The 23,803-nt window shown below is 34.4% G+C and overlaps 1 protein-coding gene across 3 annotated transcripts in view; it reads left to right on the top strand.

The window, feature by feature from the left end:
- LOC110286342 (uncharacterized) overlaps positions 1-23,803 on the top strand; it is a 343,296-nt gene that overhangs the window by 273,127 nt on the left and 46,366 nt on the right. For all 3 annotated transcript variants that reach the window (XM_085837621.1, XM_085837619.1, XM_085837618.1), the window contains 6 exons: positions 681-1,195; positions 5,866-5,941; positions 7,538-7,586; positions 13,778-14,001; positions 17,123-17,196; positions 23,121-23,192. In XM_085837621.1, the coding sequence (XP_085693747.1) occupies positions 681-1,195; positions 5,866-5,941; positions 7,538-7,586; positions 13,778-14,001; positions 17,123-17,196; positions 23,121-23,192 (1,010 nt within the window). The remainder of the gene's footprint in view (positions 1-680; positions 1,196-5,865; positions 5,942-7,537; positions 7,587-13,777; positions 14,002-17,122; positions 17,197-23,120; positions 23,193-23,803) is intronic.

The following is a 23,803-nucleotide window of genomic DNA, read 5'->3' as shown; positions in this document are numbered from 1 at the left end:
ATTAATTAAACTAATATCTTGGGGTTTTTTTTTCCCTTGAAGTCAGTTTAGAGCTTTTGCTTTTTAAAATATATTTACTTAATTTTATTTATATATAAGCTATGTACCTAATTTAGAAACAAAACTTTATAAAGAAAATTTACTCAAAAAGCACCAATTTCCTCTTGTGAACCTGAGCTTCTTATTATTCTTCTGCAAGTGTTTGTCCTAAAGCCATACCTGACTTTTTCCTCACTCTTCCATTTCTCTTTTGAGAATATGAACAAATATGTGTGTATTCTTATAGAAAACTCTGCTTTGAAAGGGTTGTTTAAAATGCTTGAAAAATAAGTTGTAACATAGTTACAACTTATATAGTTTTATAACTATAAAATTTTATAGTTAAAATTTTTTAAATTCATTCCTGAACAGGTGCCAAGTTCTTAATAGCTGTTTTCTGTCTAAAACTTTGTATGATTCCTTTACAGAAAGAAAAGATATATAAAGCTATTTATTTTATTTTTTACTTTCAAATTTAGTTGAAATTGAAACAAGTTGTATAAACAATCTCAAATCTAAACATTTTGGAATCTGACATTAATTTTTATTTAGACAATCTTAGGAATCTTAACATGTCTACTAACTTTCTGAATTTTAATATCTGAACAGCTAACCCTTTGTTTTCTCTTTGTATTCTTCAGTTGTCTGATAACTATGGTGGTGGCTCAAGAGCTGAGGGGGGATCTTTGGCAGTACCTATGAAAGAAATTACTAGAAGATCTTCTGAAGTACCTGTTTGGAGATCAGCAGAAGCACCTACTTGGGGACCTGAAGGAGGGAGACCTGTCAGGTTTGAAAGAGGCTATGCTGCAAATCCTGCTAAAGATTTTGCTGTGAGGCCTGAACAAGGACTCACAGTGATTCCTGCAAGGGCCCGTTCTTTAAGCCCTGCAAGAGGATACTCTGACAGATATGGTAGAGAACGTGCTGTGAGTCTTGTAAGAGGATACACTGAGAGACAAGCAAGTCCAAGAACCCTGAGTCCTTTTAGTACACATGCTGTGAGTTCTGCACAGAAAATCACTCTGCAAGCAGCACAAAGACCTCCCATGAGACATGAAGAAGAATTTCTTGTGGGAGCTGCAATGGGACTTACTGTAAAACCAGCAGAAGGATATGACAACGAAATTTCGCAATCTGCCAGACTGTATATCCAGTAAGTTTTTATTACACATCTTTACAATAACCTACCTAGTATTATCTCTGAAGCAAAATTGGATTTTTCATATGCATAAATTTATGACTATAAGTATAAAGATGCATTATATAGGAGTTTTGAGAATTTAAGGAAAGAATTCAGTAAAGAGAAATAGTTCAATGGAAAACTTGTTTACTTTCATATCTCTTTTATTTGGGGATAATTTACAAAGTAAAAAAAAGACCACTGTATTAGATATTTCCAGAAGGCGACAAAACATTTGAAAAAAGATAAATCTACCTTTTAGAAATATATAATTTTTATATATTCCCCACAAACAATAAACTATAAAATCATTTTATTGTCTCTTAATATTCAAACAGCAACAATGATAATACATAAAATGGTAAGACAATAGTGGAGAAAACCTTATACAATTAATTGAAATGATGATGTAAATTTATCTTCTACTTTATTATCACTTGAACAATATTATATAGCTTCAAGATTCACCCAAACTGCTGGGTGTGGTGGTGCACGCCTTTAATCCCAGCACTCGAAAGGCAGAGGCAGGTGGATTTCTGAGTTCGAGGCCAGCCTGGTCTACAGAGTGAGTTCCAGGACAGCCAGGGATACACAGAGAAACCCTGTCTCAAAACAAAACAAAACAAAACAAAACAAAACAAAACAAAACAAAACAAAACAAAGCAGATTCACCCAAACTGTCAATTGTCTCTAAGGGTTTTATTTGTTTTCCTCCATATAATAATATCATATATATATATGTGTGTGTGTGTGTGTATGTGTGTGTGTGTGTGTGTGTGTGTGTATGGTAATAAATTGTATAGCATAAATCAATGTGCTTTTGACTACTTTAAAATCAATGCTTCATTAATAGTTTCCTTACTTGAAAAAAAAAATACTTGGTATCTAATGCCACACCCCAAAACAGTAAATAGTGTAGCTCTTGAAGTATATTTGAAACATTTATTTTTCCCTTCAGGCTTTCTCCATCAGTACTTTCTCTGGTACTGAATAGCTACCAATTTAAATAAAAAAAATACTCTTTGGAATACCAGTTATACCTACTTTAGAATTGAAAAATATATTCTGAATTAAAAGCATTTATTCCTTCATGAGTATAATAATAGATCCTTACAGTTTGTGGAAGTCATTTTTTCATGTTGTATTGGCTTTAAAAATCATTTTTAGCAAATTGAATTATTGTGCTTTTGTTTTTTGCACATCTTTAAAATGTAATTACATCAACTTTTCCTTTCTCTTTCCTCACTCCAGCCCCTTCCAAGTCTCCTTCCCACTACTCCTTCCATGAGTTATATGTTGATAGCATCTTCTATGTGTACGCATGTCCGTATGCACACAAATAATAAAAACACAACTTGCTGAGTCTGTTTTAGTGGTATATGGTTTCAGGGATGACCATTTTGGATTGGACAAGCAATTAGGGACTCATCCCTGTGATGGGCTACTTCTCCATCTCTCATCAGTCATCATTTGCCTATAGTTCCTTGTCCAGGTGTATGATTCTGACACTTGTTGCCTTGTTAACATGATGATTGATGCACTGTGAATATTTAACTGTTGGTGAAATTACATCTTCAAAGCAAATGGCTGGAGGATATGCTGAAACCCACTTTTCAATATAGTCAGTTCAGAAATATTGACTTACCATTTCCTTCAGAACTTCATGAATGTTAACTAAAACTTCACAAACTTTGACAGTTTGGATTAAATAGTAGTTATTCGCTATGATAAAGCTAAATAGCCTTTGTTTGAAAAACTTTCTGTCGTTTTTAACATCTTTTATTTTTATTATTATTTAATTAAAATATAATTACATCACTTTCTCCCCTATATTCTTTCTTTCCCTTCCTATGCATCCTTTTTTACTTTCACTCAAATTAGTGGTCTGTATTTATTTTTAATTGTTGACACACACACTAAAAAACACATATTTATAAGTGTATTCCTACACAACACATAGGCACACACAAATATACATATACCATATATGTACTCGAGCCTACACACAAACATATCAGCTGATTTATCTGTTACTTTGTATGTATTTTTCAAACCTAACCATTTGTTATTGAATAGCCAACTAGTGTGCTCTCCTAGAGAAGAATAGTTTAGCTACTCTCAGCATTCCTAAGCTTCCTATAACTCCCATTTTCTTTGGCATGTCAATTGTTGTTGTCCTTGCTCAACTCTTTTTTTTTAATTAGATATTTTCTTTATTCTTATTTCAAATGTTATCACCTTTCCTGGTTTTCACTCTGAAAACCCCCTATCCCATTCCCCTTCTCCCTACTCACTAACCCACCCCCTCCTGCTTCCCTGTTCTGGCATTCCCCTACACTGGGGCATAGAACCTTTTCAGGACCAAGGGCATCTCCTCCAATTGATGTCCAATAAGGCCATCCTCTGCTACATATTCAGCTTGTTCAACTCTTGTTTATGCGATAATGATGGTGAGACTCTAATGGTATAGAACCTGACATTACTAGGAGACACAGTCTCACAGCAAAATCCCTGATCCTGTCTGGGATCCTTTTAGAATTCCTTTTAGAATTTTTCCATGCCCTTTTTGGTAGTGTTTCTTGAACCTTAGGTACAAGAGTGTTTGTATTAGTACTGGCTCAACAACTACATTTGATTTCTTGTGGTTTTCTGAATGGTTTCTGTCTGTTGCAAAGAGATATTTCCTTCATAAGAGATGAGGACCACACCTACATGTGGGTATAAGAAAAATATTTAGAATGTATAAAAGATATTGTTGTTTTAGGAAAATGGTGGTTGTAGGCTCTCCTCAAAAATCCATGAATTCACCAACACCAAATAATTAACCAGCTTTCTAGAACCAGGAATAACTTCGCTCCTGTTGAGCCAGCCTTACATATAAATCTCCTCCTTAAAGCAAAATATATATATATATCATCATACTGTCATTCTTATTCACAAGTCAACTAAGGTGAGATGTGTTTAATTCTGCCCCCAATTATTAATAACATTGCAAGACCCATACTGATGAAGTCATAACATTTTCATGGCTGATGCTAGGAACATAAACCAAGCTACACTCTATATTTATAATTTTGGCCTAGACTTCTATTCACTTTTCACTAACCAAAGAAAATAACATGACCAAACCTAATAAGACAAACCAGACTTGACCTATAAAGAAAGAAGAGAGGAATACGTGCTAAATCATAAATTCTACCACACTGGGCAACCTTAATTCAATGATATCTCTACACTAGCTATAAATACAGCTTATTTTTTTCTTTTCTTTAAGAGATTGTTCTATGTCATGCCTGTATAATAGCCCTGCAACAATTATTCTTTAGAATGACATCATAATATACTTTTAGATATAAATGACAATGTTGTTACTTTTTCTTTTTTTTTTTGATTTTTAATATTTTTATTACATATTTTCCTCAATTACATTTCCAATGCTATCCCAAAAGTCCCCCATAGCGCCCCCCACTTCCCTACCCACCCATTCCCATTCTTTTGGCCCTGGCATTCCCCTATATTGGGGCATATAAAGTTTGCAAGTCCAATGGGCCTCTCTTTCCAATGATGGCCGACTAGGCCATCTTTCGATACATATGCAGCTAGAGACAAGAGCTCCGGGGTTCTGGTTAGTACATCATGTTGTTCCGACAATAGGGTTGCAGATCCCTTTAGCTCCTTGGGTACTTTCTCTAGCTTCTCCATTGGGAGCCCTGTGATATATCCAATAGCTGACTGTGAACATCCACTCCTGTGTTTGCTAGGCCCCGGCATCGTCTCACAAGAGACAGCTATATTTGGGTCCTTTCAGCAAAATCTTGCTAGTGTATGTAATGGTGTCAGCGTTTAGAAGCTGATTATGGGATGGATCCCTGGATACGGCAGTCTCTAAATGGTTGTTACTTTTTCAAATCACAGGAAGTTCTTGATAAATACTATTGTCTAATTATAGGCTAGTGCTTAAATATATCTGTGAAACAATATCAAATATCTACAGCAATTGATATGCATTTCAGTGGCCATTTCTAAATTCTTTTACATTGCTCCATTGACTATATTTAGTAAGTTTATTGCTTGATTAATTTTAGTTATATATAATATATAAACTTTGGTTTATAATAAGTCATCTTAGAAACAAGTTCAAATGCATATGTTTATAGTAATTTCAATATAGGTGCTCAAATATATTACTTTATTGTTTATTTTTTGTTTAAAATCAATTTTAATAAATACTTATATGATTAAGAACAATAAGCTATTCCAAAATCATGTGAACAATAAAATATGTTAGTTCTTATATATGTGTGTTCCTATATAGGTACATGTTTGCATATACATACATGTATAAATATTTACTAAGTTTTCAAGACACTGGAATTTTCTATATATATTTTTTCTAATTTGGTTTATTATAGATTGACCATGATGTCATTTTCAGGATTATTTCCAAGATCTTGTTGTTCTTTTAAATACTGCATAATATTTTTCTATTGCCACATGAACATTTATTAAGAAACAGAGGGTTAAATATTTCCAACGTTGAAAACATAAGAATAATCACTTTTAAATTTAAATGTACTATTTCATTGCTTATTTCTAAATTGCTTTTAGTTTGATTTTAAAACCTTCTTTTTTCTTTTCTTTAGGAATATTTATGATGATGATAATGATGATGAAGATGACGATGATGATGTTGATGAAAATGAATCCTCACTCATAATGGTAAAATTGCACAAATATCAGTACAGTATTGTGTGAAAGTTATATTTCTCTACTAACATTGAAGTCATTCTTCCATGTCAATTCATATAAATTCATTTTATCCTTTCTGTTTGATGGAAACTATTAAATGTATGAAATATAATCCATGTGTATATTGAATAATTTTGGAAGAATGTAAACAAAATTATTGTCAATGAGCAAGAAGAATAGAAACACAGTTTTACTATTTACAACTCATACTTCTATTTTGCTTGAATATTTTGCAAAATATTTAACTTTGTCCTTTTAGTACATTCATAATTTTAAAATAAACAGGTATCCTGTGGAATGAATATTAGGAAACATAAGCTCTGAGAATACAATGACTCAATCATATTTTTTTTTACTTTCCTAAGGAGAAACTTAATGCTACAGAAAAATCTTAGAGTCACAAAGCATGGCTAGACAGCAACAACCTGGGTTTACTTTATTTGCTTATACACGTTCATTCAATGAGTATTTTATGATACAAAAACTCAGCAATTACCATACACAGTATAATAAATTGGAAAAAAATTACAAAGTTGCCTACTACAAAGGTGGCTGGCACAGTATTATGAGACTTATTTTCTTATATTTCAATTCCTCATTCTAATTCCATGTAAGTTTCTTTGAACTGTCATAAACTTATTATCAAAAAATAATAAACTATCAGAATAGTAGTAATAAGCGTAAATGTAAAAAATTGAAATAGCTAATAAGTTAATCCTACTATGCATTGAAAACAATATAACAGGTGAAACTAAGGTTAATTCCAGAATTGAAGGATAATTTCATAGAAAGGGGGATATTGTTCCAATCACTTAAAATTGTTTTTTAAATGTTCCTACATGTGTAAGATGATTCTTGGTAATATCCATCCCCTACTACCCTCCTCTAACTCCCCCTATAACCTCTCCAACATGTCTCTCTATTCTTTACTTCCAGTTAACTCTTCTACAACTTCCCCAACATATTCCCACATTCCTCCCAAGTTCATGGCTTTGTTTGTTTATTATTGTTGTTAATTTATAACTGACTAAATCCATTTAGTGATTCCCACATGTGCACAAGTGTAGGGTCATCCACTTATTCTTGGAGTCCCTAACAATGTCTCCTCCACCCTTTCATACACAATGAAAAGTGCTACAACATTCTTTAGCAGTCATTAATTGACTTTAGTTCCTCAGCTAGGGATATAGTATCAAGAACCCCTTCATCCTCTAAGATGGAATAGTAAATTCACTTGATATTGTGTAGGTCTTCTGTAACAACCACAGCTGCTGAGAGTTTATGTGTGAAGCAGTCTTCAGGTCCAGAGGTCAGCCTTTCACATCAGTACTACCCATCTTGCAGCTCTTACTTTCTAGTTAATCTCTCTCCTACAATAAAATAAGTAGCCTTTCCTGATTAAAAGAAGATACTTTGTACTTTTAAGTTTTTAAAGTATTTCTGTATTACATCTATATGTTTAAATGAAGATGAAGTGTTATCATTACCTGATCAAATGAAGATAGAAATTTATTATAGCCATTGAAGTTGATGGATTAGTTAATTTGCATGTTCTTTTCTTTGTAGAATTTTATAAATTGTTTCATGAAGGCAAAAGCCCAAAACTGGATTGACTGTAAGTTTCCTTTTGTTCCCTTCTGTTCTTATAAATGCATTTCTCTCAATTGCTGCTTATATTGAAGAGCTAAAGCAAAATGTCAGCACTAAACTTCTCAGAGTTGTTATAGAACATTTTTGTTATAGGTCTTTTTAAAGAGTTGTAGCATGAATAGATATTAATGTATTAATATTAATTAATATTAATGTATGCATGCCACATGAAAATATCCTAATATCAATGGTTTGGCCAAAAAAATAGAAACACATGTATTCTAAGAATTATACCTGACTCAAAACTTCACTGACGTCATGAATTTTCCTTTTGTCAGTCATTTTACAAACTGACTATTTCATATATAAAACTGTGTTACCCATTGAGCGGTTTCTTTTCATGATCTTTTACTTTTTATGTTCCATAAAATTAATGAAATAGAAAGCCTACTTTTTTTCTCTTTGTTAAAGAGGGATGATGTCTTTTACAGATGTGTTGGTTTAATTTTATTACAAAGCAGAACTATTGTGCAAGCAATACTAGGACATTATAATACTCTGTTAAACTGTTCTCTTGGGCAGTGAGCTCTAAGAAATAGTTGACCATAAGAAAAATGTGCATCAGTTCTCATTACAGATGGTTCTGAGCCACCATGTAGTTACAGGGATTTGAACTCAGGACCTTTGGAAGAGCAGTCAGGGCTCTTAACCTCTGAGCCATCTCTCCAGCTGACACCATTGCATACACTAGCAAGATTTTGCTGAAAGGACCCAGATAAAGCTGTCTCTTGTGAGACTATGCTGGGGCCTAGCAAACACAGAAGTGGATGCTCACAGTCAGCTGTTGGATGGATCACAGGGCCCCCAATGGAGGAGCTAGAGAAAGCACTCAAGGAGCTGAAGGGGTCTGCAACCCTATAGGTGGAACAACAATATGAACTAACCAGTACCCCCGGAGCTCTTGTCTCTAGCTGCATATGTATCAGAAGATGGCCTAGTCGGCCATCATTGGAAAGAGGGGCCCATTGGTCATGCAAACTTTATATGCCTCAGTACAGGGGAACAACAGGGCCAAGAAGTGGGAGTGGGTGGGTAGGGGAGTGGGGGGAGGGTATGGGGGACTTTTGGGATAGCATTGGAAATGTGAATGAAATAAATACCTAATTAAAAAAAAAAGAAAAATGTGCAACTTTGTGTAGCTTTGTGAAAAGATTTACTTACACTTTTTGACATAAACTGCTCAAATAAAGTAACCTAATATGAGCAGCTATTCAACCTAAACCTGCTGGGAAAATTGCTTTTGTTAGTAGAATCCCAAGAGAAGAGTAAATTGATAAGTAGAGTAATTGTTACAGGCTGTATTATGGAGTGATAAACTTACAGTAATATACAAGAAAGTTAAAATTAATATAATGTGAGCATATTTAAATTGGAATAATAAACATAGGCTTGTCTTGACCTTTTTCAAAGCAGTGGGTGATAAGCTCAATACATAAAAGTATTCCAAGAACAAACTTCTATCTTTATTATATTGACATACTTTAGTAGAAGTATTTTTTTACTATCTTTAATTTTTTTGTTAACGTCCAGTCATTATCCCCCTCCCGTTCTGCCCTCCAACAGTTTCTCATCCCATTCCTCCTCCCCTATCTCCAAAAGGATGTCTCTACTCAACCAAAATCCCAATACCCTGCCAGACCTCCCCATAACCTGGAGCCTCAAGGATTAGGTGCCTCTTCTCTCATTGAGGCCAGACCAAGCAGTCCTCTACTGGGTGTGTGTCCAGGGTCTAAGACCAGCTAATATATGTTGTTTGATTTGTGTCTCCATGTCTGAGAGATCTCATGGGTCAAGGTTAGTTCAGACTGCTACTTTTCCAATGGGGTCACTCTATTCCTCAGCTTCTTCCTGCCTTTCCCTAGTTCAACCACAGGGGTCCCCAACTTCTGTTCATTGGCTGGGTGTAAGTATCTGCTTCTGTCTCAGTCAGCTGCTTGTTGGGCCTCTCAGAGAGCAAACATGCTAGGCTCCTGTCTGGAAGCACACCATAGCATCAGTAACAGTGTCAGGCCTTGGGGCCTTCCCTTGAGCTAGATGCCAATTTGGACCAGTGACTGGACCTTCTTTCCCTCAGTCTCTTATCCATTTTTTGTCCATATAATTCTTTTGGACAGGAATAATTCTGAGTCAGAGTTTTTGCTTTGGGATGGCAACCCCATCCTTCCACGTAATGCTCTCTGTCTTTTCACTGGAGTTGGACTTTGTAAGTTCCCTCTCCCCACTGTTGGGCATTTCATCCTAAGGTCCCTGCCTTTGAGTCTTGAGATTCTCTCACCTGGGTCTCTGGTACATACTATGGGTTGTATATTTCTGTTCATTTTGTTGGACCTTGGGGCTTCACTCCTAGCCCCCCACCCAATACCTGATCATGTTCCCCTTCTTCCCTGCCCCTCCTTTTCCCTCTCACACCCAGGTCCCTCCCTCCCTCTGCCCTCTGATTTCTTCTCCCTCCCAAATGGGGTTGAAGCATCCTCACTTGGACCCTATAGCTTGTTAACCTTCTTGAGTTCTGTGGATTGTATCCTGGATATTCTGTAATTTTTTGGCTAATTCTACTTATTAGAGAGTACATACCATGCATGTCCTTTTGGGTCTGTTATCTCACTCAGGATAATATTTTCTAGTTCCATCCATTTGCCTACAAAAACTCAGGATGTCCTTGCTCTTAAAAGCTGAATAGTATTCCATGGTGTAAATGAACCACATTTTCTGTATTCATTCCTGTGTGAGATGTCTGGGTTGTTTCCAAATTCTAGCTATCACAAATAAGGCCACTATAAACATAGAGGAACACATACCCCTGTGGCATGGTGGGACATCTTTTGGGTATGTGCACAAGAGTGGTATAGCTGTGTGCTCAGGTAGATCTATTTCCAATTTTCTGAGAACCTCCAGACTGATTTCCAGAATGGTTGTACCAGTTTGCAACCTCACCAGCAATGGAGGAGGGATCCTCTATCTCCACATCCTCTCTATCTCCACATCCTCTCCAACATGTGTTGTCAACTGAGGTTTTGATCTTAGACATTCTTATTGGTGTGAGGTGGAATCTCAGGGTCATTTTGATTTGTATTTCTCTGATCATTAAGGACTTTGAACATTTCTTTAAGTGTTTCTTAGCCATTCAAAATTCCTCTATTGTAAATTCTCTCTTTAGCTCTATGCCCCATTTTTTTTAAATTGGGTTGTTTGTTTTTTGAAGTTTAGCTTCTTGAGTTCTTTATATATTTTGGATATTAGCCCTCTATCAGATGTGGGGTTAGTGAAGATGTTTTTTTTTCCCCCTATCTGTAGGTTGCCAATTTGTCCTATTGACTATGTCCTTTGCCATACAAAAGCTTTTCAGTTCTGTGAAGTCTCATTTATCCATTCTTGATCTTAGAGCCTGAGCCATTAGAGTTCTGTTTAGGAAATTTTCCCCTGTGCCCATGTGTTCGAGACTCTTCCCTACTTTCTCTTCTATTAGTTTCAGTGTATCTGGTTTTATGTGGAGAGTTTTTTTTTAATTCTTTTTTTTATTAGATATTTTCTTTATTTACATTTCAAATGCTATCCCGAGGGTTTTTTTTATTCTTTTTTATTAGATATTTTCTTTATTTACATTTCAAGTGCTATCCTGAAAGTCCCCTTTGCCGTCCCCCCGCCCTGCTCCCCTACCCACCCACTCCCACTTCTTGGCCCTGGAGTTCCCCTGTACTGGGGAATATAAAGTTTGCAATACCAAGGGTCCTCTCTTCCCAATGATGGCCGACTAGGCCATCTTCTGCTACATATACATCTAGAGACACGAGCTCTGGGGGTACTGGTTAGTTCATCATGTTGTTCCCCCTATAGGGTTGCAGATCCCTTTAGCTCCTTGGGTGCTTTCTCTAGCTCCTCCATTGGGGACCCTGTGTTCCATCCTATAGATGACTGTGAGCATCCACTTCTGTATTTGCCAGGCACTGGCATAGCCTCATACGAGACAACTTATCAGGGTCCCTTCAGGAAAATCTTGCTGGCATATGCAATAGTGTCTGGGTTTGGTGGCTGTTTGATTTGAGCTTTTTACAAGGAGATAAGAATGGATCAATTTGCATTCTTCTACATGCTGACTGCCAGTTGAACCAGCACCATTTGTTGAAAATGCTGTTTGTATAGTTTTAGCTCCTTTGTCAAAGATCAGGTGATCATAGTTGTGTGGGTTCATTTCTGGGTCTTTAATTCTATTCCATTGATTAACCTGTCTGTCTCAGTATTAATACGATCCTGTTTTTATCAGTATGGTTCTGTAGTACAGCTTGAGTTCAGGGATGAGAATTCCCCCAGAAGTTCTTTTATTGCTAAGAATTGTTTATGCTGTCCTGGGTTCTTTGTTTTTCAGTATAAAATTGAGAATTGCTCTTTCCATGTCTTTGAAAATTTGTGTAGTAATTTTTATGGGGATTGCATTGAATCTGTAGATTGCTTTTAGTCGGATGGCCATTTTTGCTATGTTAATCCCACCAGTCCATGAGCATATGATATCTCCCCATTTCTGAGGTCTTCTTCAATTTCTTCCTTGAAAGACTTGAAGTTCTTGTCATACAGATCTTTCACTTCCTTGGTTAGAGTCACACCAAGGTATTTTATAGTATTTGTGACTATTGTGAAGGGTGTTGTTTCCCTATTTTCTTTCTCAGCCTGCTTATCATTGTATAAAGGAAAGCTACTGATTTGTTTGAGTTAATTTTATATCTGGCTACTTTGCTGAGGTTGTTTATCAGCTGTTGAAGTTGAAGCCCAGAAAGTGGGTGGGGTTCATGCAGGGGTTCGGGGGTGGGGTGGAGATAGGTCCTGAGTCCACTTGGCTCTTCAGGGTTTTCAGCTGCTGCAGTTGTTTGGGAGCATCCCTTACCTGTGGACCTGGCTGTAGCCGACCTCCTGGGGGCCTTCTGAATGTGGAGTCTTCCCAGTAGCTTAGAAGTATTTTTTTTTAAAGCCAAGTTGTTTTTATAGCATTCTTAATCTCATTTACACTTATATGAATGATCTTTGATTTATATCCATTAAGTTACAGTAATTAAAACTGTAACTCATTTAAATTTCATTATCTACCCTTACAGATTTAGGCTATTTAACTGCTAAGGTTAAAACCATTTATATCACCCATTGCATGACAATAAAATACTAACAAGGAGATGGAATTTTGATCAAATATTGCAACAAAAACTACAAAGGACAAAAGACCAAAGAAGAGGAAATGTATAAAACATTTGAAATAAAGAATATCTTTAGAGAAGTCTTCATAAATGTTGAATTATATGGCCATGTATAAGGCTCAAAATTTCAGTAGTAAAAAAATTTTATGTTTCTTAAATTCATCTTAAATTTTTCAATCAGAATTCTAACAGGATGTATTTGGAAGCTAACACTAGTTTAAAAATTAATATTGGGGAAAGTTGTATAAAAATGCAAAAAGAGAAATTATAGAATTAACTGATCATAAATATACATTATAAATCATAAAAATTTAGTACATTATAATATTGTCCAGAAAAGTTAAATATTTTTATATTTTAATGAAAGAAATAATAAATACATATATATCAAATGTACAAAATAATTCAAGTTCAATAATGAGAATATTTGAAATTAGCAAAGAAAAAATTATTCAATAGATGGTTCAGAGCAACTGTCAGAATCTTTGGAAAGAGGAAATATCATTAGATTCCTATTTTATATAATATACAGAAGTCAAGATGTATTTGTGATTTAAATGTAAAAATGAATAAAAGTTCTAACAGTAAAAGCAGAAAACATATACTTTTCATATTTGTGGCTAACTATTAAAAAACTATGTACATATCACAATGCCATAAACAAAAGAGATAAATTTCAAATATATATGACAAATAAAGTGTTAATCTCCTTAATATATCAATCAGTAAGTTAAAAATTAACAGAATAAGACAAAACAAAAAGAAATTCGAAACAAAAAATTCTAAAATGACTATTGACAAAGTAAGAAATACAAATGGTTAAAATTAAAATATTGCCTTTTGTAGTGGGAAGAAAAACTTTCTAATACTGACGAGCTATTAGATTACTGCAGACTTAGGAAAATGTTATAATAATTTGAAATCTTACATTTTTATGATATACAGACTAATATTTTATTCCTGTTTGTTTTTGCAGGTTCCTGGTTTAGAAGGCTCTTGCCCACATTTTTCTCTGAGGAAGACCGTCATTCTTGGCCTAAAAATCGATTTTGTGCAATTGCCTGTACAGAACTGGGCCATGGAAAATGCGAGGGATGGCTCTGGCATAAAAGACCATCTAGAGGAATCTCTCTCTTTAGTTGGAAAAAATACTGGTTTATTTTGAAACACTCAACTCTCTACTGGTTCTCACATCTGAATGTAAGTGCACCACAAAGAAAAGGTCTGTTGCTGAAAAGAGTCTTTTGTGTTATCAGTAAGGGTATACACTTCTGGCAAATGAATAGATGCTCATAAGATCTAATGTCAGGGATGAGCAATTGATGTTACTCCATGCTTTTAAAGACTGTCTAAGCTGTCTAATATATCTAGTAAAGGTATCTTAATCAATGATTTGGAAATCAAAAATGCCTGCTTTTACTCCAAGCCCTTTCTTACACTTATTAACTTCAAGAGGGCAAGCAAATTACTTATCTTCTTTGAAGCCCATTTTCTTTAAAACAAGTCATAATGCTTGCCAAAAATTTTCATCCCACTTTTTTTATGTATTGATCCTCTTCCTCTCAACCAGGTTCATCTCACAAACTTATAAGTACTAGGATCCTTTCATTTAGATAAAAGTAAAATGAGCCAGGTGCATTTCCCTGGTCATAAAGCCCAACAAATATCATTTTACAGTACAGAATTGACAAGGCCATAAGTTTTGTTTTGGATGTACTGACCTTAAGATACTCAGGAAGTATTTCCAGTGTGAAGAGGAAGCCAGAGCTTTCATTTAAGCTTGAGCATTTACCTTAATGTCCTGACATGTACAGCCAGGCTTCTTGATACATTATTTATGCTTTCTGCATTCATTAACTCAGTTAAAATACCCCTACACACACTGTGGGGGCAAATTTCAGAAGATAACCCCGACATTTTGTTGTTTTTAAGTCTAATAATTTCAAACTGTATTTGGCCTTTCCTCATTTTCATCCTGCCACTACTCTTAAACACTTTTTTCAAAATTGTCACATGTTCCAAGTGACTTCCAAGTTTATGTTACTCAGGAATCAGCTCTAAGTTTTCTTGTTGTTACACATACCTTTCAATAAGAATATTACCCATGTACACAACCTCAATTAATGTATGTATACATGGCTTGCACATATTTATATCTACACCCTGAATTTTTCTTCCTGTATTTAGGACTCATAAGTTCAATGTTCTCTCCATTAGGCTGTCTCAAGATTTTCCCTATTCAGCATGTACAAAGCGAAATTCCTTATTGTGCCAACCTTAAAATTATCTCTTCACTGTGACTTTCTGCTAAGGAGTTATCCTCAACCCTGTACTATTTTGCCTCCTACAATGTATCCATATCTAGTTTAACAAAAATTATCCCCTAAGTATCTATCAAATTCATCATTTTCACTGTCTAGTCCAAGCCATTGTTTGCTTTCAAACAATTTTAATAGCATCCAGTCTGTCTTGTTCTGTTCACTTTGGCCTTCCTCTAATTTAGTTTAACACTCTAATTAGCAGATCTTTTAAAGTATAAATTGCCATATCCATACTACCTCATCTCACCACATTTTTCAAAAATTTTCTTCCTTAGTGAAATTCATTAACAAGTTTCCATTATGACTCTTACACAAAAATGTCCTTCACATGGAATGGCAGCCTGTCTATGGGTCTTGCTTTTCTTTCTATCTTGTACTATCCTTCCTGTGATGTTTACAATCCAGCTATACTTGCCACTTCTATTTTCTCTAATGTGCTGTGCTTCATCCATTCATGGAATCTTTTCATGTGTCTTCCTTTTGTTGTAATATTCCATGATTCCAGTTGTTAACTTCATTAACAACCCACTCTTCCTTCAACTCTTACCTCAATACATCACTTCTTTAGGGAAGCCTATCCTACTCCACTCATTCATATCTCATTATCTGTCATATCATCATATAACTTTGACCACAGATTTGGCCCCTTGTAATTCTACTTTATTATTTTTGTATTAAAATTCTCCTAGATCACAAACATTCACAAGAACTATATTTGTCTTCCTTGGCATCACCTTCATCAACTCAGCAATTTATCTCCCATATGGGGCACAATATATGTACTCAATGCATAATAATTGAATCAATGAGTATTTGTGATAGTAGAGTTAACATATGTAAAGAACAATTGCACAATGTCAGTCACATAATTCTTTAACAAATATTTATTAGCATATCCTCCTCTTCCCCTTTCTCAAATAATATGGAAAAATTCCATTTTCAAATTTAAGTTTTCAAGAGCAAATATAAAATACCAATTGAATTCATATTCTGATAAAACATGATGAATATTGAAATAATTCTGTTGAACTTAAACAGAAAGAAAATAGTACATTCTATCTACCATGTTTTTTTTTTCATTTGAAGAATGTTCTCACAATTAATTTACTTGATATAAGATAAATTGATGTTATGGCACCTTTTTCAATGGTTCCAAATTCGAGAGTGACTTTTTATCAGATTATTATCAAATGTATAGGTTTTGACTTTTAACTTCAAGGTTACTAGGCTCATATTTTCTCATATCTTTAATACTTAAACTCGGCTTTGTGGGTTAAAAAATATTTCAACCTAGCAATAATGTGATTCCCTTTTCAGCCTTGAAGAAACTGTAATTCAGAAAAAAGTGACTTTTTAAACATGGGGAGATTTATGATGACTACAACTTAATATGCTCTATAAACATGTTGAAAGGTGTTCAACCTTGTGTCAATTCATGGCAATGCCTTACAAATTTGATGAGCTCCTTATATGATATAAAAACACAAGGAATAGAAAATTATATTTCAAAATCTGCTTTGTGATGTTCATATGCTAAACAATTTCATCCTTAGATGTTTCACTATTTGATGTTTTAGAAGCTTTGAAGGTGAAAATGATTGATACATGTAATCATCGTTCTGTGTGAGACAACTGAAGGTTTAGTAACATGCTAAATGCTGCTATAGCTGATTGCCTTGCTAGCCTTCATTGATACATATTTTTGTCTGCTTTGCCTTAATGATGGTGAGAGCTGTTTGCATATTTTCAAAGAATTCTGTACAATCATTAATTTAAGAGTCTGTTGTTACCATCGCTGGTTTAGTAAATGCATGGTCCATTTGCTTTGCAGAAAGCTATTTCAAGTGCATGCTAAGCAAACAGCATTCTTTAATAAGCATTCTAGAAAAAAAAATGTTTGTGACAATACTGGTGACCTGGCTCTTGCTTCTCCATTTCAAGTTGTAGCACTCTCTCTTAAATCTTAATGCTTCTGCTTATATTTTTTTATTCTTTCCTAGGACACCAAGGCTGATGGTTTCATATACCTGCCAGAATTCCGAATTGACTTAGCTCCACATTGCAGAAGAGACCAGTAAGTAATGTTAGACTTTTGAATTCAGAGTTCAAATTAATACTCTGAAATAGAGCTATAAAAGGAATCCAGTTTATACTTTTAAATTCTTCTAATAGTTCATTCTTTGATTGTTCAGGCTAGTAGCATTTGAGGATTATACTGTGAGTATAACTTATATTTAGTAGATTCCATTGGATTAACCTAATAGTTAAAATATTCTCAAGCTGTGATAGTACTCTAATTTATTATTTATCATCATTTAATTATGAATTATTTTAGACTATGAATATTTTATGTAATATATATTTTATTTTTACACTCCATTTGTCAATAACATTAAATAAATGACTATAAAAAAGTGATTTAGCTTTAATCTTTTTATATCTTAAAATGTCTGCTAAAGTATTTAAGAATTCATGGTTAAAGTAAGGCATGGGAAGTTTGGGGAAACTGAGGGAAACCGAAAGGTGCTATGGTCTATGGAATGGGAGGCCAGATACACCTGTGAATTTTATTTATTCCTCTCATTTTTATAATGTTCGATATAGTATTTTCCTGCTATTTTCATTTTAGAAAATACAATCCAATCATTATAATGACAAATAATTCATAGTACAAGTATGTTTTCTTACTTTTATAAGAATCCCTGTAGAAAGGGAAGAAATACCCAACCCCACTACTTGTGGATTTGGTGCAGATGTTAATATGCCACACAGCAAGAGACTGCAAAGAAAATATTTACTTACTGAATGAGGCTTTCTTAGCAGAACCTAATAGGCAGGCTCTATTTTATATCGCTATTTCAGGCTATATAAAATAGTTGGAAAAGGGGGATTAGCTTGATTATTTTCTTGTGGTCATCAGTGGCTTTAAAGATTAAGGGTCCAGCCAAACAGGAAGAGTCAAAAAATTAAAATTGAAAGTTATCAGCATTCAAATATCAAAATAGCTTGTCTTACTTAACTGTATTTAAGTATCCCTAAAGAAAATGAACTGCATACATATATGTAGACATTGTTATTCTCAAATATCCTCCTAAGTCCTTCAGTTGATGCCCTTTAAAAATACATGAAGGTGAATTCTAATGCATTTGCATCTTCTAAATTTGATTTATTCTTTTTCTTATGTCATTTACATAGTTAAGTGGTAATGTAGCTATAAACACAATCAACTAAATGCTATAATATACACTGCAACTACCAAAAAATTGAAACCTTTAACAGCCAAAAAGACCAAAATTTCTTTGATATTATTTAGTGAAATTCAAAATTGAAAATCAGGTTTACAGGCTGGAGAGATGGCTCAGTGGATAAGAGCACTGGCTGTTCTTCCCAAGGTCCTGAGTTCAATTCCCAGCAACCACATGGTGGCTCACAACCAACTTTAATTGGCATCTGATGCCATCTTCTGGTGTGTCTGAAGACAGCTACAGTGTACCTACATACATGAAAAAAAATAAATATTTTTAAAATCCACTAATATGAAAATAAAAAGAAAATCAGGGTTGTTTTGTTTCATATTTCCCTGATGACTAAGAATGTTGAACATTTCTATAGGTGCTTCTTGGCCATTTGAGATTCCTCAGTTGAGAATTATTTGTTTAGATCTGTACCCCATTTTTAATAGGGTTATTTGATTTTCTGGAGCTTATCTTCTTGAATTCTTTATATATATTGGATCTTAGCCCTCTATCAGATGTAGGATTGGTTAAGATATTTTCCCAATCTGTTGGTTGCTGTTTTGTCCTATTGACAGTGTCCTTTGCCTTACAGAAGCTTTGCAATTTTATGAGGTCTCATTTGTCTAGTTGATCTTAGAGCATAAGCCATTGGTGTTCTGTTCAGGAAGTTTTCCCCTGTGCCCATGTATTCAAGGCTCTTTCCCAATTTCTCTTATAATAGATTCTGTGTATCTGGTTTTATGTGGAGGTCTTTGATCCACTTGGACTTGAGCTTTGAGCAAGGGGAGAAGAATGGGTAAATTTGTATTCTTCTACATGCCAACAGCCACTTAAGCCAGCACTATTTGTTGACTATGCTGTCTTTTTTCCACTGGATAGTTTTAGCTTCTTTCTCAAAGATCAAGTGACCACAGGTGTGTTGATTCACTTCTGAATCTTCAATTCTATTCCGTTGGTCTACCTGTCTGTACCAATACCATGCAGTTTTTATCACTATTGCTCTGTAATACAGCTTGAGGTCAAGGATGGTGATTCCACCATAAGTTCTTTTATTGTTGAGAATAGTTTTCACTATCCTGGTTCTATTGTTGTTGTTTTTCTGTCAACTGAATTTGAGAATTTGCTCTTTCTTTCTCTGTGAATAATTGAGTTGGAATTTTGATGGCGATTGCATTGAATCAGTAGACTGCTTTTAGTAAGAGGTCCATTTTTACTAGGTCAATCCTGCCAATCCATGAGCATGGGAGATCTTTCTGTCTTCTGAGATCTTCTTCAGTTTCTTTCTTGAGAGGCTTGAAGTTCTTGTACAGATCTTTTACTTGCTTGGGAATTGGTACATCAAATATTTTATATTATTTGTGACTATTGTGAAGGGTATCATTTCCCTAATTTCTTTCTCAGCTCATTTATCCTTTGAGTAGAGGAAGGCTACGAATTTGTTTGAGTTAATTGTATATCCAACCACTTTGCTGAAGTTGCTTATCAGCTGTAGGAGTTCTCTAGTGGAATTTTTAGGGTCACTTACGTATACTATCATATCATTGGCAAATAGTGATATTTTGACTTCTTCCTTTCCAATTTGTATCCCCTTGATCTCCTTTTGTTATCGAGTTGCTCTGGCTAGAACTTAGAGTAGTATATGAAATAGACAGGGAGACAGCAGGCAACCTTGTCTTGTCCTTGACTTGAGTGGGATGGCTTTAAGTTTCTCTCCATTTAATTTGATATTGGCTACTGGATTGCTGTACAACAGCTTTTGCTGTTTAGGTATGTGCCTTAACTTACTGATCTGTTCTGTAAACATCTGTTAAATCCATTTGGTTCATAAGTTCTTTAAGTTTCTCTGTGTCTCTGTTTAGTTTCTGTTTCTATGATCTGTCCATTACTGAGAGTTCAGTATTGAAGTCTGCCACTATTATTTTGTGAAGTTCAATGTGTTTTTTTTTAGTTTTAGTGAAGTTTCTTTTATGAATGTGGGTGCCCTTGCATTTCGAGCATAGATGTTCAGAATTGGCAGATTTTTTTTCTTTGATGGGTATCAAGTTTTCTTCCTCATCTTTTTTTATAACCTTTGGTTGAAATTCAGTTTTATTGGATATTAGAATGATTACTCCATCTTGTTTCTTGGGACCACATGCTTGGAAAATCCTTCCCAGCCTTTTACTCTGAGGTGATATCTGTCTTTGTCACTGAGGTGCAGTTCCTGTATGCAGCAAAATGCTGGGTCCTGTTTACATATCCAGTCTGTACTGTATGTCTTTGTATTGGGGAATTGAGTTCATCGATTATTTTAATTATATATTTACTTTATTTGATTTCAAATGTTGCCCCATTTCCTGGTTTCCTCTCCGAAAACCTGATATCCCCCTCCCCCCGCCCCGCTCACCATCCCACCTACACCAGCTTCTTGGCCCTGGAATTACCCTACACTGGGGCATAGAGCCTTCACAAGACAAAGGTCCTCTCCTCCCATTGATGACCTACTAGGCCATCATCTGCTACCTATGCAGCTAGAGCCATGGTCCCTCCATGTGTTTTCTTTGATTGGTGGTTTAGTCCTTGGGAGCTCTAGGTGTACTGGTTAGTTCATATTGTTGTTCCTCCTATGGACTGCAGACCCCTTCAGCTCTTGGCTCCTTTCTCTAGCTCCTTCATTGGGGACCCTGTGCTCAGTAAAGGATTTGGATTTAATCTTTTATGTGTGTTTCTAGACTAATTTGAAAATAATTTTTAAAAACTTCCCAAAGAGGTTTTCTAAATCAAGGTCAGCATCCCTATTTTACAGATGAGTAAGACTAGATGTTTTTTTTTTTTTTTTACCAGTTCCTGGGAACATTGTCTGGCACCAAGTAACCTTTCAACACATAATATGAATAGAAAAGAATTGAACGAACTGTAAAATTCACAGTAATTGAAAATAATGTTCTAATACATGATGCAGTATAAGGATGATCATTTCTTGCTAGAGTAGGGTGAAAGTATACAATCAAGGTGATTATCGAAAAATATTTTGTATAAAAGTTGATATCATAAAACTCAGCCTTGTAGAGAGACTTATAAAATCTACAAGGGAGCAATCACAGCTTCTATTACTAGGGATATCATCTACTTATATTGCATTGACTAGAAAATACTGTGATAGGAACTATACAAGAGTTTGCTTTTAACCAAAAGAAACTTGGTGTTATGAATATCCATAATATTAAAGAGTACCCTATATTACATCAATTATTGTCAATTTGATGCTCTTGGGGTTCTGTTTTAATAGAACATTTTTAAAATGTTTGTTGTTTTGTCTTTATTTCCATAATTTACTACTAGACAGCATATATTTTATTCATGGAAATATAAACTATGAAGAACATTAATATATGAGAGGTACATAGAAAATTTCTGTTAGTTCTAATATAATTTAAATACATGAAAAACTAGCATGCAAGCAAAAGATGAAAGTTGGGATTATGTTCACATATAATTGCTAGTGATATTAATGAGTAAGTGATACTAATAACTTAAGCAGGATCCTCAGAAAATTTCTATTATTTCTATAAATAATTTATATTATTGCTAAGTTGGCACTAGTATTCAAGTGCCATATTTCTTTCTAGATAGCTAGATAATGTATAGGTACATAGATGTATGACAAATTGACAACAGATAGATGGATTTATAGATATAAATTATATCCTAGGCACAGATACATCATTTATTATTGACAAGACAGATCAAAAGAAAGAAGATGGTCATATTTTATTTGTTTCTATATGGCAATAGAAAAATACCTACTGGAATTTAAAAGAACTATCTGAAAGGAATTTCATTATTCTTCAGAAGCTTAGAATCTGATTAATAACTCAGTTATTTGAAATCATCCTAGTCTATCAGTTTGCTTAAAAACAGTAGTGTTCTAATTCCATTTGTGTTTGTCATCTGACATATTGTTTTGCACCTGACCTATTTTTTATTATATTGTTGTAGCTTTCTCCAAGGACTCTGTTCCAAATGATAGCTGTTTAAATATTTTCTTCCAAACTTCATTTTATTATATTGTTAATTAGTGACTTTTAACACCATGATTCCCAAGGGGCCTTTTGTTTGTTTAAGCAAATGATCCCTAAACTCCTGTGGTCCTGTGGAAGACCAAGCAGATAAAATTTATACCACTCCTATGTGTATTGAATTTACAGGGAAAGCTATTTTTCTGTGTAAAGATCAAAGACATTGATTTTGCCCAAATTAAAGTAGATTTCTACAATCATAGAGAACTTAAATTATTTTCACTCTACAGAAATAAATAGTATCTTCCCAGAAAAAAAAAAATCAAATATTCTCAGAGTACCGGGTAAAGAAGCAGTGTCCTCCTTAAGATTCTGATGCTAACATATTACCTTTGGCAAGTTATTTAAACCTTTAAAGGCTTCATTTTATATATATGCGACCTTCCTAGTGCTTAATATAGTGAGTGTTTCATGTTGTGGTGACCCTCCCAATCATAAAATTATCCTCATTCCTACTTTATAACTATAATTTTGCTACTGTTATGAATTGTAATGTAAATACTGTGTTTTCTCATAGTCTTAGGTAAACCCTGTGAAAGGGACATTCAAACCCTAATGGGTATGCAACCAACAGGTTGAAAACCGCTGTATTAGATATTTTAATATATGGCTGTTTCAATCTTTTCAGAGTTTTACAGTATTAAATGTTCCAATTGTTGTTAGAAAGAAAAATGAGTTCTCTGCTTTTTGCCTTTTTCCCATAGTGCTTTCCAAGCCACCCATGCAAGAATCAAGGATTTCTACTTTGCTGGCACATGCTTGGATGAGATGAATTAGTAAGTAGTTTATGTTAATTTATTCCCTTAATGTATATTGAAGAACAATTATGTTACAGGTATGTCCTTTAATCAAAGAAAATAATGGCCTTTTAAAGATAAAAATTATTATGTTTTCATCCTACTGTGATTTAGTATATTAAAGGCCAGGGTACCAGTGTGTAGAAATAAATGAAATGGAATAAGGCTTACAGGTAAGGTACATTGATACACTGAAATGTTTATGAACCTTCAAGTAAATAACTTTATTCCAAGAGGCAAAGAAATTGTTAAACACATTTCAGAAATAGGTAAGATCATACAGAGAAGAAGCTGGGGAAATTAAGACTAAAGGCCTTACAGTGAGATAGGTAAATAGGCTTATTTGGACTATAATGATAGCAATGAAATTAAAAAACCAGTAGATATATTCAAGATACCTTTCAGAAGTAAAACAACTCAGTTTTCTATGGTTCTTGAAGGTATAGAAAGTGTCAAGGATGACTAGGTGTCTCATTCATAAACCAAGATAGATTTCATCATAATTTTCAATAAGATGGGGACAAGTAGAAGGGTATCATGTTTCTGGGACAAGAGTATGAATTTTGTCTGAGAGCATATAGGCTGTCTTC

The sequence above is a fragment of the Mus caroli genome, unplaced genomic scaffold (genome assembly GCF_978045245.1).
Source record: "Mus caroli unplaced genomic scaffold, Mus_caroli_1 scaffold_5, whole genome shotgun sequence".
Classification (NCBI taxonomy): domain Eukaryota; kingdom Metazoa; phylum Chordata; class Mammalia; order Rodentia; family Muridae; genus Mus; species Mus caroli.
This window is presented reverse-complemented; position numbering and strand designations above follow the sequence as displayed.